Source organism: Ylistrum balloti, unplaced genomic scaffold (genome assembly GCF_031769215.1).
Source record: "Ylistrum balloti isolate Yb309-2 unplaced genomic scaffold, AGI_CSIRO_Ybal_v1 Utg369828, whole genome shotgun sequence".
In the NCBI taxonomy this organism is placed as follows: domain Eukaryota; kingdom Metazoa; phylum Mollusca; class Bivalvia; order Pectinida; family Pectinidae; genus Ylistrum; species Ylistrum balloti.
In genome coordinates, this window is record NW_026781992.1 from 142,855 (window position 1) to 163,451 (window position 20,597).

The following is a 20,597-nucleotide window of genomic DNA, read 5'->3' on the forward strand; positions in this document are numbered from 1 at the left end:
ATTAGCTGGTTTTTGGACGATTAGTAAGTTGGTGATGACATGTATTGTATGTACTAAATTTTATGGATGTGATTTCAGCCCTGTCACACATCACTGAAAGGGCAGCATTTGTTAATTACAAGGTGTTGCAACCTCAAAATTTCAGCTATACAAAACCATGATAGAAGTGTTGGTCACAAAAAAGCTACAGAAGTGAAATCGGTTAAATCCACACTGGAAATACTTGAAGCCACATGTGCAGGTAAGGCACATAGAGAGTTAAACAAACAGAAAAGAGGCAAGCTCGCATATCTGTTTTGCAATGCCAATGTTGTATAAAAAAATAACAGGCCTTTAGAGGACTACAAATGGCTATGTGACCGGAATAAAGACTCAAAAATTGATGATGGGGATACATATTTCAATGGCAAAGCTGCCATGAAGTTTGTTAACACCAATGCCCCAACAGAAATAGAGAAGACCTCTAAGCTTGAAGACTGCAGTTTTCTTATCTTTCTTAATTGATGGTTCAACCAATATCAGTGGTGACGAACAAGAAGCTATCTATATAAGGCAATGTGTGGTATCGGTTTCCTTGTCATTGGTACACCTGCTAGTACATGTTCTAAGGACCTAAAAGAGTTATTATAGACACAATGCAGTCTCTTGGTATTGACACAGGTAAACATAAGATTGTATAGAATTAAAATCATCAGCAGTAAATTATAATGTTTACTTTCTATATATGAAATTGAATATTTCATTAAATCAGAATTATTGACAAATTAAAAAATTTTGGTCTGGTAATTTTCTTTTTTTGGGGTCTGGTATTTTTTGCCTGTTTACCAGACAGACTGTGCTGTGAAGATTCTGAAAGTTTGGCAAGCACTGCATAGTTCATAATAAAAACTGGCATTGTTTGTTGATGTCTTCTACTTATGAATAATATTAAAGAAATTTTCTTAATTTGACAAGGTGCAAGAATAATAAAAAAAATATCTTGGAAATTGTGTATAAGGTAAATTAAAATATTAGAGAAATTTCTGCATACAAATTTATACCTGCTTTAAATTATTTTTTGTGAAATATACAAACTGTTTTATTTGATAGGATTACAAGATTTATAGGATATAGTGTTATTTTCCAACTCGTTTAATTTTAATTAATATAAGCCAAAAAACATCAAAGTACCATTATCAATATATTAGACAAAAATGTCCTGTTTGTGTCAACAAATATCTCTGATTTCTAAACAGTATCTCTCATTTTACACTTTAGACTTGCCAACCACACAATACCAAGTGTCAATTTTTTGTTTCTTTTTCTCAAGTTTAACAAGACTGCTTTTTTTGTATGAAACACAGGTGATTACGATCACCTTCAGAATACTTAAGGTCCTGTTAACAGCTACACTCATTAAAGGATGGCAGAAAATAATTGCTCTATTCATCATTTTGACTCACAATAACTGATTATTACGAAGATATCTCATTAATTACAACAAGTGGATATGCATCTTTCCTATTGAATTTTCTTGAATTGGCCACATCTTTTTCCGGATCTTTCAATAAGAGTGAAGCGCAGGCTAAAACCATGTTAATTTTTGTGATATCATTCCATCATCTACTGATCATGATATCTGAAAACAAACTCTATTCCAGTTGTATCTGACAATTTATGTTAATATTTGTATAAATTTAGACAATAGCAAATTTGTACATATTTTGTTACTCAATCATGTGTTTTGCACACTCAAGCTAAGTATTGATTTTTCCTCCAGTGCTAGGCCGAAAAAGTCCATTAGAATGTTTCTGACAAATTCAATAAGAATTGATTCATACTGGGGGTTATACATGAAATTGGGAATTTGTACATACAGGCGATTTTTAGAACAACAGTGAAGAGTAAACAGCCTGGTTGATCTGTAAAGTAGATTCTGATGTTGACAGAAGACTACAGATCAATAATCAAAGTACTGGAAGTACTTGGGAACAAACATTTCTGTTAAGTACAATCAATTGTTGATATAGAATTTTGATCATATGTAGTACATATAATCAATGAAGCTTATGCTGTTTTACATAATGATAAATACAAAGGAGAGATGTGAAAATCAGCTTTAAAGTTATCTATAATCCTTCTTTATCTGGATTACACATCTAGCAACGTCCTAAACTAACATGCTCAGTTATTAAACTAAATATCATCTACAACTTACAATCATTTGATTCTGGCAAGCTTTGCTTAATAATGGCATGACAAAATATTTACCAATAGAATACATTCTAGTTAAAATTTTACTCTGATCTTTGACCTGGTGACCCAGTTAACGTCTCCTGGATTTTTGTATGTACATATATGTAGTTAATATCAACTTCCCGTTTGATTTCAGTCAGTTATTTAGCCATGACATATTTATATGATAATTTTCAAAGTAAGAAATCAACAATTCAATGCTGTCTATCTTATAGGGTATCCTGTACCTTTTGGTAAATTCATGATGTTGATATATTAAGTTGTAGTTTAAACAACATCTAGTGAATATTTCAAAAATATTACATATACCACATCCTGGTGTGATATTTGTACAATTTGGGAAAAAAAAAAATCTGACCCCTGTGACCTTAATAACGAGTCAAGGTCATTCATCTGAGCAAACTCGATAACTCTTCAATACAACATTGCTCCTGGTCAAATATCACGACGCCAAGTCTTTTTTGATGTGTAGAGGATGAATATTATTTTGAAGGATTTGACTCTTGGACTATCAAACAAGAGGCCCATGTTATATGACTATAAAGGCGTTTATAGAATATAACTGCAGTGTAATAGTTTTATTCTGCAAAAAACACTCCTCTTTTCAGTTTCACAAAATGTCAACTTCATGGCACTGGTGGAGTCAAGAAAAAGTTTTAAAAATGTGTAAATGAAGAGGGTGGTCATGGAGGCCATATTGGATTTCATTCCTACTCAAAGAAAGAACACTTGGTCAGGACCATTTAAGGAAGTTTTAAAATAGCTATTGTTCAGGGAAACCGTGATTGTCCAGTCATATTTAACCTGTTGGCCTGGATGTAAGCATGCAAGGAGTATTAAAGCGGGAGGAAACTAGAGTCCCAGGGGAAAATCTACATAGTCTATTCCAGCGTAAAGAAATAATAGCATTCTGAAGCTAAGTATTGATTAACTTTCCCATTTGAAGTTGCACCCATCCCCAGGTCCCTAGGGTTGAATCAACCTCCTGTATTGAAGAAAAAATTCTCCATTCTCACTGATGTTTCAGACTAAATTTGGTTGAAATCTATCCAGCTATAAAAGGATGGGTTTTAAAGAAAAAATTTACACACGGCGCACGGTGACTATATAGGTCATCTTGACCAATCAACATTATCTGATAAAATTTTGACATGAAAGTAAAATGTTCTGGTGTTGCTCTAAATGGATGATTTACGGGACTGAGGAAAATCAGGATTGTTTTAATGGTGATGATATAAATTTTTTTGACTTCAAATTGTCAAACATGAAACAAATTATTTTTAATTGAAAATTAAAATAAATACATTTTTTACACATGTATTTTGAATGCACAAGACAATCCTTCTCAATCCTGTAAATCATCTTATCGATCCAAATGTGTTTTTATTGACACATGTGCACCGATAATATCACTGGGTATGGAAGTTGCCATTATATATGCATCATGTTTATTTAAAAAGAGGATAGTATAAATATGCATGTTATCTATAAACCATGGGCTGCCATGATATATACATTATGTTTATTTAAAAAGAAGCTAGTATAAATATGCATGTTATTTATAAATCATAAGCTGTGGTAATATCACTTTCTATACCTAAATAATTTCATGTATACTCGCAAATAATAATAAGAGATCCCAGAGGGATCTTGGCGCCCACCATTTGAGGATCTGTTTTCAGTTCTTGATGATTTGTTTATTTTATTTTGTGTGTTACAGGTGTTGTAAATGTTCATGAACTGGTCTTCATTGAATGTACTCAATGTACTCAATGATATTTTTATTAAGCACCTATTAGCAAATATCATTTGAAAAAGATCCCAAAGTATTATAAGATAGCAGTCAGTTACAGGTGGATAATGGACAATATGCTTGTGCTGTCGACATCCAAGATGGCTGCCTGTGGGCCACCTTGATTTCAAATCAGTCCAAAAAAGGTACAATGCACAACTAGGGACCAAGGGAAACCAATATCTATGAAATATCAAAAGGATCCATCCAGTACTTACTCAGATATAGCAGTAACAAGATTTTACTCTCAATAAAGTGAAGTCACGGGACCAATAAAGTGAAGTCACGGGACCAATAAAGTGATGTGATGTCACGGCGCCAATAAAGTGAAGTCACAGGTCACGGCTCCAATAAAGTGAAGTGGTGTCCGATAAAGTGTAGTGGGTGAACTTCTTTGTTGAGAATGAAGAGTGGTGCAGTGTTGAGTGGAGATGAAGAAATCCAAACGCTGTTCAGGTTGATGTAAATTTATTGTGTGTAGACATGGAGAGGTGGTACACTCGCATGCCTTCAGGAACCGATTCGACGACTGGCTAGAAAGCTAGTCGTATTTATACTAAAAGTCGTAGACATTGATAATCTAATATTACATATTTGCTAACAAGAAGTGGATAACACACGAGTTATTTACATGGTCTAATGCACACACATAGTGGTAGATTAGGTGGTTTACGACAAGCTAAGGTTTTGCTGACCTGTCCTGCTAGACGGTATTGATAAGCTTATGTAATTAACCCGGGAACGAATGTATACTGGACATGTGTGATAGATTATTAACAGAAAGTATGTTCTGGCTTCTGGACAACACGTCTGACTTATGTCTAGTAGAATACAGTTTTGGATAGTTTAATTTAACTTACATATTAACTTTTAACAGTTCATCAAAATCCGAAATCAAGATGGCTGACAGGCAGCCATCTTGATTTCAGATCAGTCAAAAAAGTATAATGCACAACTTGGAACCAAAGGGAACCTGCATATGAAATTTGAGAAAGATCCATCCAGTACTTTCCAAGAAATAGCAGTAACAAACTTTTACATTCAAAATCCAAGATGGCCACCTGTCGGCCATCTTGAATTTGAATCAGTCCAAAAAAGGTACAATGCACAACTAGGGACCAAGGGGAAACTGCACATGAAATTTAAGAAAGATCCATCTAGTACTTTCCAAGAAATAGCAGTAACAAACTTTACTTCCAAAATCCAAGATGGCCACCTGTCGACCATCTTGAATTCGAATCAGTCCAAAAAAGGTACAATGCACAACTAGGGACAAAGGGGAAACTGCATATGAAATTTGAGAAAGATCCATCCAGTACTTTCTCAGAAATAGCAGTAACAAACTTTTACTTCCAAAATCCAAGATGGCCACCTATCGGCCATCTTGAATTCGAATCAGTCCAAAAAAGGTACAATGCACAACTAGGGACCAAGGGGAACCTGCATATGAAATTTGAGAAAGATCCATCCAGTGCTTTTCCAGAAATAGCGGTAACAAACTTTTACTTCCAAAATCCAAGATGGCCACCTGTCGGCCATCTTGAATGTGAATCAGTTCAAAAAAGGTACAATGCACATTTAGGGACCAAGGGGAACCTGTATATGAAATTTGAGAAAGATCCATCCAGCACTTTTCCAGAAATAGCGGTAACAAGAATTGTTTATGAACGGACGACAGACGGCAGGGCGATTTGAAAACCCCAACATCGGATGATGGTGGGCTAATAAGAAAGGTAGGTGACGGACTGTTATAAAGCATTTGGTGTGAAGTCAAGGTATGAATATCAGTCATATTGGATTGCAGCCCTTGTATGTGAATCAGAAGTAGATGTCCTATATGTGAAAGAGACTACCTTATTTGGTAACAACAACGAACATCATTGTTCGTTTATAATCAAATCGGTGGATTGAACAAATTACGATAAAGTTGTTGTCCAAAAATAATAATTCCTAAAGCAATACAGATGTACACAAAATATACACCAGATATACTTCTAGGAAGAAGGTTTACAATACACTCATCATAGAAACAAAATTTTATGGATTAATTTATTAGACTTTGTTAATATATAATCAAATAATCTGTTGAAATAAGATAGGCTTTTCAGCGCAGCTAGTTGATTTTATAATCAGCTGAAAATCTGTTCAATATTCATAGAACAGCATTCTCAGGGCATCAATAATTTCTTTTCTGTAACTTTCAGGAATATTATTAGCAAATGGATATATTTTCACTGAAACACAAGAAAATATTTATATCACCAATGATCAACCAATGCATCATATGACGTTAAAAGATTAGATAATAATTTGTATCCAAATATTGTTCCATCACTACAAAATATACAGATATACTGATACAAAGAAACTATATGTTATACTCCAAAAAACACCCTGACAATTACAGAAAATATACAAACAAGATGTACTTCATACAAAGGCAATCTTCACAAAATTTGTACACAATAAGAAATTCAATATTTGTTTGATTTTCAATATGACCAGGGGTAGGTGGGGGGTTGGGAGATAAAAATATTGATTAACTTTCCCTTTTGGGGCTCCACCTGCCCTCAGATCCCTTGGGGTGGAATCAACTTTCTGAATTTAAGAAATAATTCTCCACTCTCAATGATATTTCATACCAAATTCTGTTGAAATCCATATAAGCATTAAGAAAAAGTGACATTTTGAAGCAAAATATTGACCAACTTTCCAATTTGGGGCTCTGTCTGCCCCCTGGTTCCTACGGGTTGAATCAACTTTCTGAATTTAAGAAATGATTCTCCACTCTCAATTATGTATTACACCAAATTTGGATCAAAATTCATTAAAGCAATAATAAAGATTAGCATTTTGAAGCAAACATTGTCTTACTTCCTCTTTTGGGGCCTTGCTTAAAAGAGCTGAATCAACTTTGTGAATTTATGAAATGATCCAAACTATCAATGATGTTTTAGACTATCATCACCCATCATCCAGTTATGAAAGAGAAATAGGGTTTTTAAAAAATGTTTATGCACAACTATGGATGAAGCACAATGGCTATAGGTCATCTTGACCCTTCAGGTCAGATTACCTCATAAAACAAGAGGCCTAGCAGTCTTGTCAGTCAACTGAGAAGAGCAATATTGATTATAAAGGTTAAAGGGTAAGTATCATTCACGTGACATTGATGGTAATAACTCAGTGTCAATACACATATACCATCAAAACTGTCATTCTATACCGATAATTCATAAGTTATCTCCAGTGGGGAAATAAACAACATTATGCTTACAAATCCAATTTTTCTATCAAACTTAACTTAACCCCCTCCCTACATGGAATTGTGAGGCCAGAAAATTCACAATTTTGGGGGTCAGTTAGGATCAATATGGGAATACCATATAGTCATCATCCTTCACTCATAATTCTAACCAAGTGTGAAAATTTCAATGGAAACTAAAATTATGCTCAAAAATTTATTTTTCCTACATAAACTATAGTAAACTTTACCCTTTCTCCATGGGGAAATGTGAGACCCTGGGGCCATGAAATCTACCATTTGTTAAGAAGGTTTTTGAAATCAGAGCCCCTTTTGGCCGTCTCCCTCAGGCCCTTGTGGGGTGGGGACCATATAATTCACTAGTTTGGTTCATCTTAGGCAACGGAAAGTATGGACACGTGTTCGTAATAGGTTAACATGAGACTTATATGCCCTCATATCAGGGCATTCATTAATCAAGACTTCGGATCAGATAACGAAGCAAAATTTCATTTGATGCACGACATTTACACACTGAACTTCAAACTTACACTTCACAGTTTTTTCCTGAAGACCATCAGGCGTTTAGGCCTACAATGTCCAATTTCATGGTTTTGTTGTTTGTTGATGCCCATTATGGTAAATAATAATTTTAACATTCATCATCATAGCCATCTAGTTCCTTATGGAAAATGTGATAATCTTCACATTCACCATCATAGCCATCTAGTTCCTTATGGAAAATGTGATAATCTTCACATTCATCATCATAGCCATCTACTTCCTCTACAAGGTTAGATTTGATTTTATCAGGAAACACTCGTAACCAAATGACTATAACGTTCAGATTACTGACTTTTTTCAAAATAATTATTCTTGTTAATGTACAAACTATGAAATGCTACAGAAGTTTATGTGGACTATGATCAATTGACCTTTAGACAGCTGATTTTCTTCTTTAATTCTGACCAATTCCGCATTATAACGTCACAACAACATGTCCTCCTGTACAAAGATACAAAATTTGACACTGACCTTTTTGTAAACTAAGATCTTTACCAAAGTATCGAAAATCAATCAATATTAAGTTTTCAGCATGGAACTTACTTTGTGGACAGACAGTCATCTTTATCTTTGATGAATTTAATTCTAATACTGCTTCAAAATGTCATTACAATCCATTTACCAGTGAAAAGCTAAAAAATTTGACCTTCACCTTTGACACAGTGACCTTATCTCTTTGATCTTGTGAATTTTGTCTGTTGTTTTATCTTGTCAAAACAAAAACAAAATGTGACCTTGACCTGGACTTTGGTCTTTTTGTCATCTGATTGTGTATTTTTGTAGACCGAGTACACGCAGGTGATGATTAAAATTGACACAGTCAAATTCAACACACAGAGGTGGCAATGACAATTTGATACACCAGTAAACAGAACACCAGTAAACAAAGCATAAAATGTGACAACAGCTTTCACTGCCTTTCATATGTGTAGGACAGGCATTCCTCATCATTTTCACTTGTTCATATCACTTTCAGCCATCCAATCATTCTTCAATGTTTTATGACATCCTCACTGTTACCAACATCACAAGACAAAATTATCCGTGTGACATATGCAATGTTAAGAACTTAAATGGTTAGATTTCTGTACAATACTTGAGGCACTATAAATCACAGTAATACTACAGCCCTTATATAGACAAGATTATCGACGGGAGATAAAGCCTATTAGATGTATAATGTAAACCTCTGGTCAGTTTCAATAGGTGGGTACTTCAAACACATTATTTTTTCTAATAAAAACAAAAACTTTCTGTCTAGTGATAGTTCCAACCTTTTCTAGTTTGTTTCACTTACATTTTGAATTGTTCAAACACATCACAAGACCGCACGTCTTACTATTGATAAAGGCAATGACATCGCAATTATTGTTCCATAAGGTCACTGTTCACATCAACATTGAAACACTAAGGGTGGCAGGCTGTATGTGACCATTGCAAGCAATTGATGGCATCAGATTATACACATACATGTCACTTAACTAGCATCGATGTGTAGCGTGATTTCTTTCACATCTTTCAGAAACATCATGCCAGTTGACAACTGGTGACCCCAACTCTGTATATACCAATCAGCATGTGTTTTGTCAAAGAACAACATTTTTTCATTTTTGCATCTTCATAATATAATCACATCAAGATTGTCCTAAAAAATGTGAGATTCCTTAAGATCTTAACAAACATTAATCCGTAGTCATATTAAGTCTCAACTCCCACTTCACATAGCAATATGCCAACACTAACTTCTGTCAATACACTAACAGAAATGCGCTTTTTATGGCCTGATTTCTTCACGGTTATAAAGATCACAAAGAAACCTGTGATTTCTTCACACTTGATTAACATTTTTTAACAGCACAGAAGTGTTGCAAAAGATAATCATTTTATAATCAACACTCCCCCCCCCCCCCACCGACTCAAGAAAATGCCATTATCGACTGATAGCTTCCTGCCCCGCTTGGACACTTTCAGACACTTTGACATGATTTTAAGCAATGGTTTAAACAGACGAAGCATGTAATATCAATCACCTTCGAAGACGAGTAATATCAATCACCTTTGAAGATGGGTAATATCGATCACCTTCAAAGACAGGTAGAATCAGTCACCTTCAAAGGCACGTAATATCAATCACCTTCAAAGATGCGTAATATCAATCACCTTCAAAGAGGGGTAATATTAGTCACCTTTGAAGACAGGTAATATCAGTCACCTTTGAAGACGGGTAGTATTAATCACCTTCGAAGACAGGTAATATCAGTCACCTTTAAAGACGGGCGTATTAATCACCTTCGAAGACAGGTAATATCAGTCACCTTTGAAGACGGGTAGTATAAATCACCTTTGAAGATGGGTAGTATTAGGGGTGTGAGGTATTATCGGTATATCAAGGTTCATCATTAAAAAGATACGTATCGCAGTACAACTTAGATGTATTGGTTCACTCGGAGCCTCTCGGGAACCATCTTTAGTTTCTGTGAAAAGTTCGTTTAGTAATGAAAATTTTGAATATAATCATTTATACCTTTATTTTTATGTGTAAATCTCTAATACTGTGATAATTCATTCGAATTTATGATGTTTATGAGACGATAAGTATTGATGAATCCATCATCGAGTGCTTAGTAATGTATCCAAAATGGCGGCCTTCATAGGCATTGACGATAGAATAGTGAAAAACCCGAAGGGAAAGGCTAATGTTTGGAAGCACTTCGTAAGGGGAAGCTAGGAGCAAAGAAAACATTGCTGGGTGCAACATTTGTAGAGCTGTAGTTAAGTGTAGCGGCGGAACAAATAATCTTACGACTCACTTAAGACGCAATCACCCCATGAGTGTTCCATCATCATCATCATGCAGTGTTACTACTAGTACTAAAAACCCAGAATTACGACATGATTTGAGTTTGAGTTTGGATATCTAATATCTAAAAGAAGTTATTAAATAATTAATGATACATTTTACAGTTCTTTTGCATTTGGTTTTATCGTATAATCTGCATTATTGTTTCGCTTAAAGAAAATGGATGGATTTCTTCTTACAGTGAAATATCATGATACGTATCACGATATGCTGATCATGTATCGCGATATGAAAATTCTCATGATACCCATCCCTAGGTAGTATCAATCACCTTTGAAGACGGGTAATATCAATCACCTTCGAAGACGAGTAATATCAATTACCTTTGAAGAGGGGTAGTATCAATCACCTTTGAAGACGGGTAGTATCAATCACCTTCAAAGAGGGGTAGTATCAATCACCTTCAAAGAGGGGTAATATCAATCACCTTCAAAGACAGGTAATATCAATCACCTTCAAAGAGGGGTAATATCAATTACCTTCAAAGACAGGTAGTATCAATCACCTTCAAAGACAGGTAGTATCAATCACCTTCGAAGAGGGGTAGTATCAATCACCTTCAAAGATGGGTAATATCAATCACCTTTGAAGACGGGTAATATCAATCACCTTCAAAGAGGGGTAATATCAATCACCTTCAAAGATGGGTAATATCAATCACCTTCAAAGAGGGGTAATATCAATCACCTTCAAAGATGGGTAATATCAATCACCTTCAAAGATGGGTAATATCAATCACCTTCAAAGAGGGGTAGTATCAATCACCTTCAAAGAGGGGTAATATCAATCACCTTCAAAGATGGGTAATATCAATCACCTTCAAAGAGGGGTAGTATCAATCACCTTCAAAGAGGGGTAATATCAATCACCTTCAAAGACAGGTAATATCTATCACCTTCAAAGAGGGGTAGTATCAATCACCTTCAAAGATGGGTAATATCAATCACCTTCAAAGATGGGTAATATCAATCACCTTCAAAGATGGGTAATATCAATCACCTTCAAAGAGGGGTAATATCAATCACCTTCAAAGAGGGGTAATATCAATCACCTTCAAAGATGGGTAATATCAATCACCTTCAAAGATGGGTAATATCAATCACCTTCAAAGAGGGGTAGTATCAATCACCTTCAAAGACAGGTAGTATCAATCACCTTCAAAGAGGGGTAGTATCAATCACCTTTGAAGACGAGTTATATCAATCACCTTTGAAGACAGGTAGTATCAATCACCTTCAAAGAGGGGTAGTATCAATCACCTTCAAAGAGGGGTAGTATCAATCACCTTCAAAGAGGGGTAATATCAATCACCTTTGAAGACGAGTTATATCAATCACCTTTGAAGACAGGTAGTATCAATCACCTTCAAAGAGGGGTAGTATCAATCACCTTCAAAGACAGGTAGTATCAATCACCTTTGAAGACGAGTTATATCAATCACCTTTGAAGACAGGTAGAATCAATCACCTTCAAAGAGGGGTAGTATCAATCACCTAAAATTGTTATTTCTGTAAACATACCTCACAAACATTATAGTCATCCGAGTCAAGACTGCTACACAGGGACGGTAGTAGTTCTGTCCAGTTCCTCAGCTCTCCTTTGGCCACAATGGTGGTCACAAGGATACCAATGGTGGCACGGATCAGTGGAGATGGGTCTCCAATACTGTTCAGACATTCTTGTTTAATGAAGTTTGTCACCTCAGGAGGAAACTTCTCAAAGTGGGCTCTTACATTGTTTTTTAATATCAAACCACTTAGTGAACGGGTCGGGTCATCTACAAACAAAATCATGTTTTTATTTATAAATTAACATTTTACATCACCTAATGTTATGCTTGATGTTCGATTTATTCCCAAGAATTCAGAAAATCCACAAAATTTTTAAGTAAGACTGAAAATTAAGCATAACACCTTATTTACAAAATAAACAGGCATAACTTATGTGAATATTCAAAGTAGGCATAATTTATCAAATGTAAACGTTCAAAGTAGTTTCCAAACATTAATAGGACGAAAAGATCACTAAAAGTGTGGTGGGCTTATAACATTAAATAAACAGTACCATGATGTTTAGGACAAGAAAAAACTAATTATAACTCACCCTCTGTGGTCAGCTTGGTCAGTACAAATATTAAATAGTTGTTGAAGTCAGGATATTTATTTAACTCCTCAAGTTTCTGGTAGAACTTGTTAAGGTTTAACATATATGCAAAAGTTTAAAATTAAAAAAAATCACATGGAACATACTGAGTTACACATATAAAATGCATCAGAGCAGACCTCAATTTTGATTTATAAACAAGAATTTGACACAACTAGATCCTGTTTGTAAATTAATGTCAGATATAACATATACTGGAGTTAAGTATAACAGGTACTCTACCTATAACTCATTACATCAATCAGAATTGGTGTAGAATTTACTTATAATTTATTTCAACTATACATAGACAGCAGAATCATTAATTATTGTGTACAGCTGAATACACAACAACATCAGTTTTTCTTAAAAGGATTTTTTTCAGGCATCCCAGAACACATCCCAAATTTTGACGAGTTCCAAAACAAAGATATTTAGTGAGTTGTCAAAACTTGTTTCCACAGGAAAAGCATCACTATACTATTCAACAAGAAGACCAACACATTAAAACATGATTTTAGAACAAGAGAAAATTGTCAGGAAGGATTGCAGTTAAGATTTCAATGATACAGGAGTGCTGTGTAGAACAAACACAATCAAAGAACAAGCAATTTTTGAATTGTGGTTAACACTTAATAATTTACATTTAAGTGATATAATGGTTCTACAACACAAAGTTAAATTTCTGAGATACAACATTCTATTGATCTTGTTATGAATTATTTGGTAGTTACTCTCACACATCAGTGATTGGTGTTACAAAAAAAATTCCTAATCCTACAAGGCCGAGATCAAATATTGATGTTCTGTGGAACACAATAAAAGTCAATTATCCTGGTTATACCTAAACAACACACAATGTGTACAATTATGATAGTAAATGCAAACCAAACAAGTCTATCACTCATTAATTATCATTTGTAATGAATATATGACTTGTGGATTTCAAATTTAGAATACCATCAAAGACTTTACAGAGGTGTTCAATTCTAAAAAATTTCCACTGGCCCAAGGGCTAGTGAACCACTTTTTCTTACTTATCTGATCAAAACTACCAGCCCCACTTTTGAAATTTTCAATTACAGTAAAAGTTGTTTTTTCTATAATTTACCATGTTCTCAATAGAATTAATCCCATCAGTGTTGTTCAATAAAACATTAAACATGTACAAATGAGACTGTTTGTCTAGTTTTGTTCAAGAAGTTGACAATTAACATGAAAAAAATTACTTGATACATCGTACATGTATACCAAAGGTTTAGCGAGTCACCCTGAACTTCTAAATTCTAAATGTGTGTAATTCATTCTCCCATCTCATCTCCAGTGGGAAATCCTTAAGGCAACAACGCATACATTGGATCTGAACTATTGGAGCTAATGTCAATAAAATTGTTATTCCTATATTTCTCATAGGGAAATGAGTAAAAGTTTTTATTTATAAATTTGCAAAATCTGAAGCTTAAAGCAGATAAAATTACTGAGAAATGTATATTTCAGAAGACAATGTTGTAAACATTTGTCAAGTATAAATCTCTTCATGTAACGAAAATATTTACTTAAATTATCTGGAAAGCCAACAGTGGCTTATTTTGATGTGACCATGTCGTGTGTAATGTAACACCTATCAAAGCAGTAGAACTAAGTAAAAATGATCGTTTCAATTTCAACATATCATACACTAAATTGTGTTGGGTGTCCTTGTGTGTCCAAGAACAACCAGCGATATAATACACCACATGCTTCTCATACACCATTTGTTAAATGTAAAACAGTCTTTCTTGTATATTCTATCAAATTAAACAATATTTTCGATAGTTGGCCTACACCGACATCTAATGTCATGGACGTAACATTGGACTTGCATCACAGCCCCTCCATTATATAAGTCATCTTTTGCATCGTGATAGTACAAATGCGCATTAAACAGCTGGGAACCGATTTGTGATAAGTGCCTCTAACAGGATGTCGGAAAACATATATACCAATGTACATCATAATTAAGGATAAAACCACAATCTTTTCAATGTCCGGGACGTAGCATTATGACACAATTTACACTAGCGCCAAGTGATTTAATTTCTTGAAAACGTGTTCAGTGGTTTTTCACTACATTCACTAGCATTTGGATACCAACCACTGCTGTGAGGATATACACAACCACAAGGCAGAAATAATACACACGTTAACACCATTATAAGTATATCTTTGGACCTAACATTTATAACACGAAATGTTACATCCAGATGCTAATGTTTTTAAAATTTTGTAAATGTAATGTACATTTCTTAAAAGCATTTACATTTCTTCAATTTTTTCAATCTTAATATAATCACATTGTCTCATACCACTGAACAAAACTGATATGTTAACATTTCTTTATGCTTGCAAAAACTACTCCTCTGGACTAGACACCAAAAAATGGTGTGGAGTCTGTTCCAAATGGAACTTAAGATAGAAATTGTGATTTAAATATTTCATTATACAGTGAAACCTGCTTAATATCATGTTCTATTTGACAGGGGGAAATGTGAAAGTGGAACATGACCATTAACAACCGACACATTTTTCTGGATGTCTAAACCTGGAATCTAATTTTCAGATGCGCAAAACCGACTTGTTTCTAATAGATAAGGTTCGAAGACAACAAATTCAGAATTAAAATTCTTTTTCCAATAAGAACAGTGTTTTCCATGACAAAATTTTGTTAGTCTTTTCTTTTGAAATATCTAAACTGTTATCATAAATTATCATGAACAGTCATGACAATTTATGTCATATTCAGATTATACACTGTCAGATTCGTACATGACACTACCGTGTCATCAGCTGATGTTTTGCTGTATAATTTACCATCCATTACAGCATAGGCTTCTTAATGGTGTATCATCGCGCAGTTTGTATATATACAGAGTGTACCTCTGCAACTTTGATAAAATTGTTTTGCAGATCGCAACTTCATCCTTGCCTACAGTGTTAACTGGTCACCTTTCAAACGCCACTTTTCATTGGCTGTTAAATTAGTTGTTACTTTTAATGACTATATCAGATGTTAAAAATGGCATAGTGAAAACCCGGTGTCAGAACATTTTACTGTCAACTTACCACTGTTCGCAATAATTTTAGCAATAAATTGGCAATTACTGACATCGTACAAGATTCATATAAAATTTCTCAGAAGACAGGTCAGATATAAGCCAAAACCATTTAAAAATTATGAAAATTTCAAAACTAGCAACATAGTCCTAGTCTGAAATGAACAAAAAGACATCAAAAACGATACTCATATGTTTAAATACATGTTCAAAAAAGCATATGAAGACAGAAATTACTAGATTTCATCAGTATTATGAATATCGCTTGTTTATAGACTGAAAATTTTCTGTTATACTAGTAACAGTGTGGCACCACCCAGTACGGTCCAGTTCTACCTGACATAACCTGATACTGCCTGGTCAAGTTATACAGGTGGTGCCGTTTGCATTTAGTGTAACTGGTAATGGTGCTGCAATCAAATATTCTAAGCCAAATTGAATAGAGGGGAAAACACACTGGAATAGATTAAACAAAGCAAACTTTATAAAGTAAATACACTTGTTTTGCTATAAAATAAATACAATATTTATGACAGAGTTGTGGGAATATTGTTCAGTTCATCGCATCTGTGGTGGAAGTGTTTGTACCAGTTTTTGAATCCCTACCTACAGTCTGTAAAATGATCTGTCAGTAAATATGTACATGTCCAAAAACAGCATATTAAATGTTAATATTGACATTAAATCATCATTTTAGAGACAGAAATAGTTGGTCTTATTTAGGACGAGTTTCAAAGGATGCTTAAGTTTCTCAAATTACAAACGCAATTATGGAATAATCATTATAATAGATGAATCATGTAACAATTTGCCATCAGGTACACACGACATCAACCAGTTTACTTCAATCACAACATAATTTACAAAATTACAAAAAAATCACGTAAAAGTCAACCGTTCGACGAATAAGTTAAAGGCAACAGAAAAGTTCAGTGATGTTGAAATGAGGTCCCCATATCACGTGAATGCTTACATCACAGTTGGTCTACATCTGATTATAAGAACTCTCAACAACCATTTATATCAATAATAATTAACGATAATTCGATATAATTACCGCCATGATGTTCATCTCCAGTTCCTAAGTGATACAAAGTCATAAAACGTAATACATACAGTGATGAATTGGAAAAACTTTAACCGTGAATAAGATATAAGCTCGATATTCGCGCGAAACACGTGTGGAGAACAAAATGAATATTTCAACGGGCATTTTATCATCCACAGAGTGAAATTCAAGACAGTCAAATGATTCATAAAGGATACTTGTTGTACATTCCTCTGTGTGGCAGTATCAGGAGACTGTGACTCTTTCAACAGCTGAAGGATTTGTCGGAGACCATTCTCCTCCGGCTGCCACGCCATCTTGCCCATTTGATCTTTACGTTAAAATAGTTTCGGGAATGATCGTCGAGTTCCGGTAAGTAATGCAATCCGGAAGCTGCCGGAAAGAACCGACTCCATGACGCTACAAAATGGTGGACAACGAATAACAAGACATCGTTACAGGTGAAAATAGGTTAGATATTGAAATACATGCGTTTTTGTAATGTAAAGTAACCCAATGTAATAACACTACTCTTACGATAATCATTACAAATGGAATGAGCTTCCTCCTTTTTTCAGGCCAATAAAGGCAATATCCCACAAAATATTCATACCAGCACTGTCACTGATTAGACTTTGTCTTCAAAACAATCTTTTGAAAGTATTTCCGCTTTTTTATCTTCCTCTGGCTGTTTAAGATTGCTGAAGTTGGTCTATATCCTTATAAAGTAGAAGTTTAGTGTAGTGCAGTATCGTTTGGACATCTGTTCCAGACCGTCATGTTGGCCTATTTCGGAACGGACAATTTGTCGAGCCATATCACATAAACTATTGACCTTCGTGGCCTTGCACAATTAAACCATTCACTAAAGAATACCATGAGTATATAATTTTTTGGCAAATTTACATATTTGTATGGTTGCAGTTAATTAACAGAGCGTACCTAGCGAAAAATTATTCTTCAGGGGTCTGAAACTGATGCACCAAGTATAAATACTCGGACAAGATTGTGACATGGTTTCATTACCAACGAAATCTAACAAATTTTCAAAGCTAAAAAAAATTAAGAAATAAAACGAAAAAAGTAAATGACAACTTACTTAATACTCTATGAGATATCCTTTTAGTCAGATAACACTTAATAGTCTCTTTGGAATTATCAATGGAAGTGCTTTCCATTGGAGTAATCTTTGACCAAATGCTCAGAATTTCACAACAACAGATCATCCTTACTCCTGATCCTTCCAACACCCGCCTGAAGTTTAACCATAATTTTTTAATATATTGTTTCTGGACTTCATGCTGGCCGATTCATCAATGTAACTCCATGTTTATGCATATAATTTTGGGTAGAATGTGCACGGTGACAAGGACATTGTCATCCTGAAATATATCATTTCCCATAGAAAAATGGCATGCTAATACTAGCCACAAATTGTCTTCAAGAATTTCCTGGTACTTAACAGCAGTTATGTTAACATTTACTGCCATGAAAGTCAAGTCAAAGGCATACCTTCCAACTTTCCCGATTCAGTTGAGAGTTTCCCAATTTTTAACTCCCTATCCCCACCTCCGAATCATATGGATCCAAATTGGGGTAATCTTACAATTTCAGAGATCCTGCTGGGTAGGTCATAATTATATATATAAATGACCTTGCTATATTTGTCAAATAGGAACAGTAACAAGTAAGACTGACCACCTGGCCACATAATCAAGGCCTAACAATGTAAGTGCACTGCCCAATTATCTAATTAGAGTCACCTGAATTAATCCTTGCTGACCACTAGGCTTGGGAACACTTGTACAGTTGACCCATTTAATGGTAAACCATTGGTTAGGACACACGAGAGGACCCTGGCAAATACTCAGTTAAAATGAGGTAATTATGCAGATAATTAAGTAGTTCTAACTGTATACACGGTACCTATTAGTCCAAATAATAGATTCAAGAAGTGATAGTTTGGAAAACTTTAAAAACTTCTTGGTTGCATCCCGAGTGAAAATTAAACAGACTAGAAACATTTCACTTGCTGAAAATTTGACAAAAATTACAAGCATTTTAGGTTCTTCCCAAAAAACATGATGGTGGGCAAACAGGAAGTTGCTAAATGTATGCAAAGTAGCCTGACCATCTTCATGTAATTTCCAGACTATTTCTTTTATGTCATTGCTCAATTACTTTCCTTTTTGGCCTGTCCTTTCCAAGCTAACATAATTGTAAACAAAGCAGACCGCAAAAATTATTGAAAAAATGAAATGTCACATGATGCTGACATCCAAAAAACAACTCTTTGAAACACCAACCTGATTTGTAAAAAGTTTTATTCAGAGACAAAACCATCAGCTGTTTCCTGAAGTGTAAACATTCTGCCATCTGACATCCAAAAATAACTGTTTGAAACACCAACCTGATTTGTAAAAAGTTTTATTCAGAGACAAAACCATCAGCTGTTTCCTGAAGTGTAAACATTCTGCCATCTGACATACAAAAATAACTGTTTGAAACACCAACCTGATTTGTAAAAAGTTTTATTCAGGGACAAAACCATCAGCTGTTTCCTGAAGTGTAATCTTCTTATCCAAATAGTTATTGCACTACACCATAAATGTTTCTTAGGCAAACAATTTCCTTTCATGGTTCAAACAGTTCCTGGTACAGGGACTAGGCCTAACCTCAGCACATCAATTATCTGCTCTGTCATTAGAACTGATGACTGTAGATTCTATGATATCTGATTCGTAACTGGTTACCATGTTATTCTGAATCTCACCCATTCTTTCCAATTTGATCATGATGGCATCATATTTTAATTGTTGTGATGGAACAAGTATATAACAGTAACTTATATCTTTGGCACATTACTTTCAAACCCCTTAAGGTATGTCAAATGCTATACTACATTAATGAGATGTAATCAAACAAATACATAAATGTATTGAAATGTGTTCAGACATACCATAATATTCATATAATTAATTGTTCAGTTAAACTTTTTTTTTCAAAGTTTCCACAGATACCAAACAAAATGCACCAACCTGAAATGACAGAGAAATGTCAGTCATGAATAATCACAATTTTAATACAGTATTTTCAATATGAGATGAGCTTGTTTGGAATGCAGTAGAAAAAGAAATTGCAAGGAGGCATTGCCTAATATATTCATGGATGATTTTTGTTAATGTAAATGACAAACAATGACACAACGCTGTAGAAATCTTAAGCTGGATTACTAGGGCCTTTTATCCGGGATGATGTTTGTAAAAAGTATATTAAGAATAAGTACATATCAATGAAATATATAATTATGATATTTAATGACGAATTAATTTATAATCACAGTTTTTTTTCCAGTATATGTTACATGTAAATGCAGACAGCAACCAAAATCATTGAATGTGTTATCAAACAGGTCAATAGTTCAGTTGATGTCTCGTAATAGCTGGTATATTACAAAAACTGGTACATTACAATAACAGGTACAATACAATAACAGGTACATGATAATAACTGGTACATCACAATAACTGGTACATGATAATAACTGGTATATTACAAAAACTGGTACATTACAATAACTGGTACATGATAATAACTGGTACATTACAATGACTGGTACA

General features: G+C 34.4%; 1 protein-coding gene across 1 annotated transcript in view; it reads right to left on the reverse strand.

Annotated features, from left to right (window-relative positions):
• LOC132545116 (transportin-1-like) overlaps nt 1-17,303 on the reverse strand; it is a 54,074-nt gene extending 36,771 nt beyond the window's left edge. The window contains exons 1-3 of the mRNA XM_060208786.1: nt 17,196-17,303; nt 12,799-12,874; nt 12,216-12,472 (exon numbers count right to left, since the gene is read on the reverse strand). Coding sequence (XP_060064769.1) covers nt 12,216-12,472; nt 12,799-12,874; nt 17,196-17,303 — 441 coding nt within the window. The remainder of the gene's footprint in view (nt 1-12,215; nt 12,473-12,798; nt 12,875-17,195) is intronic.
• Nucleotides 17,304-20,597: the final 3,294 nt, after the last annotated feature.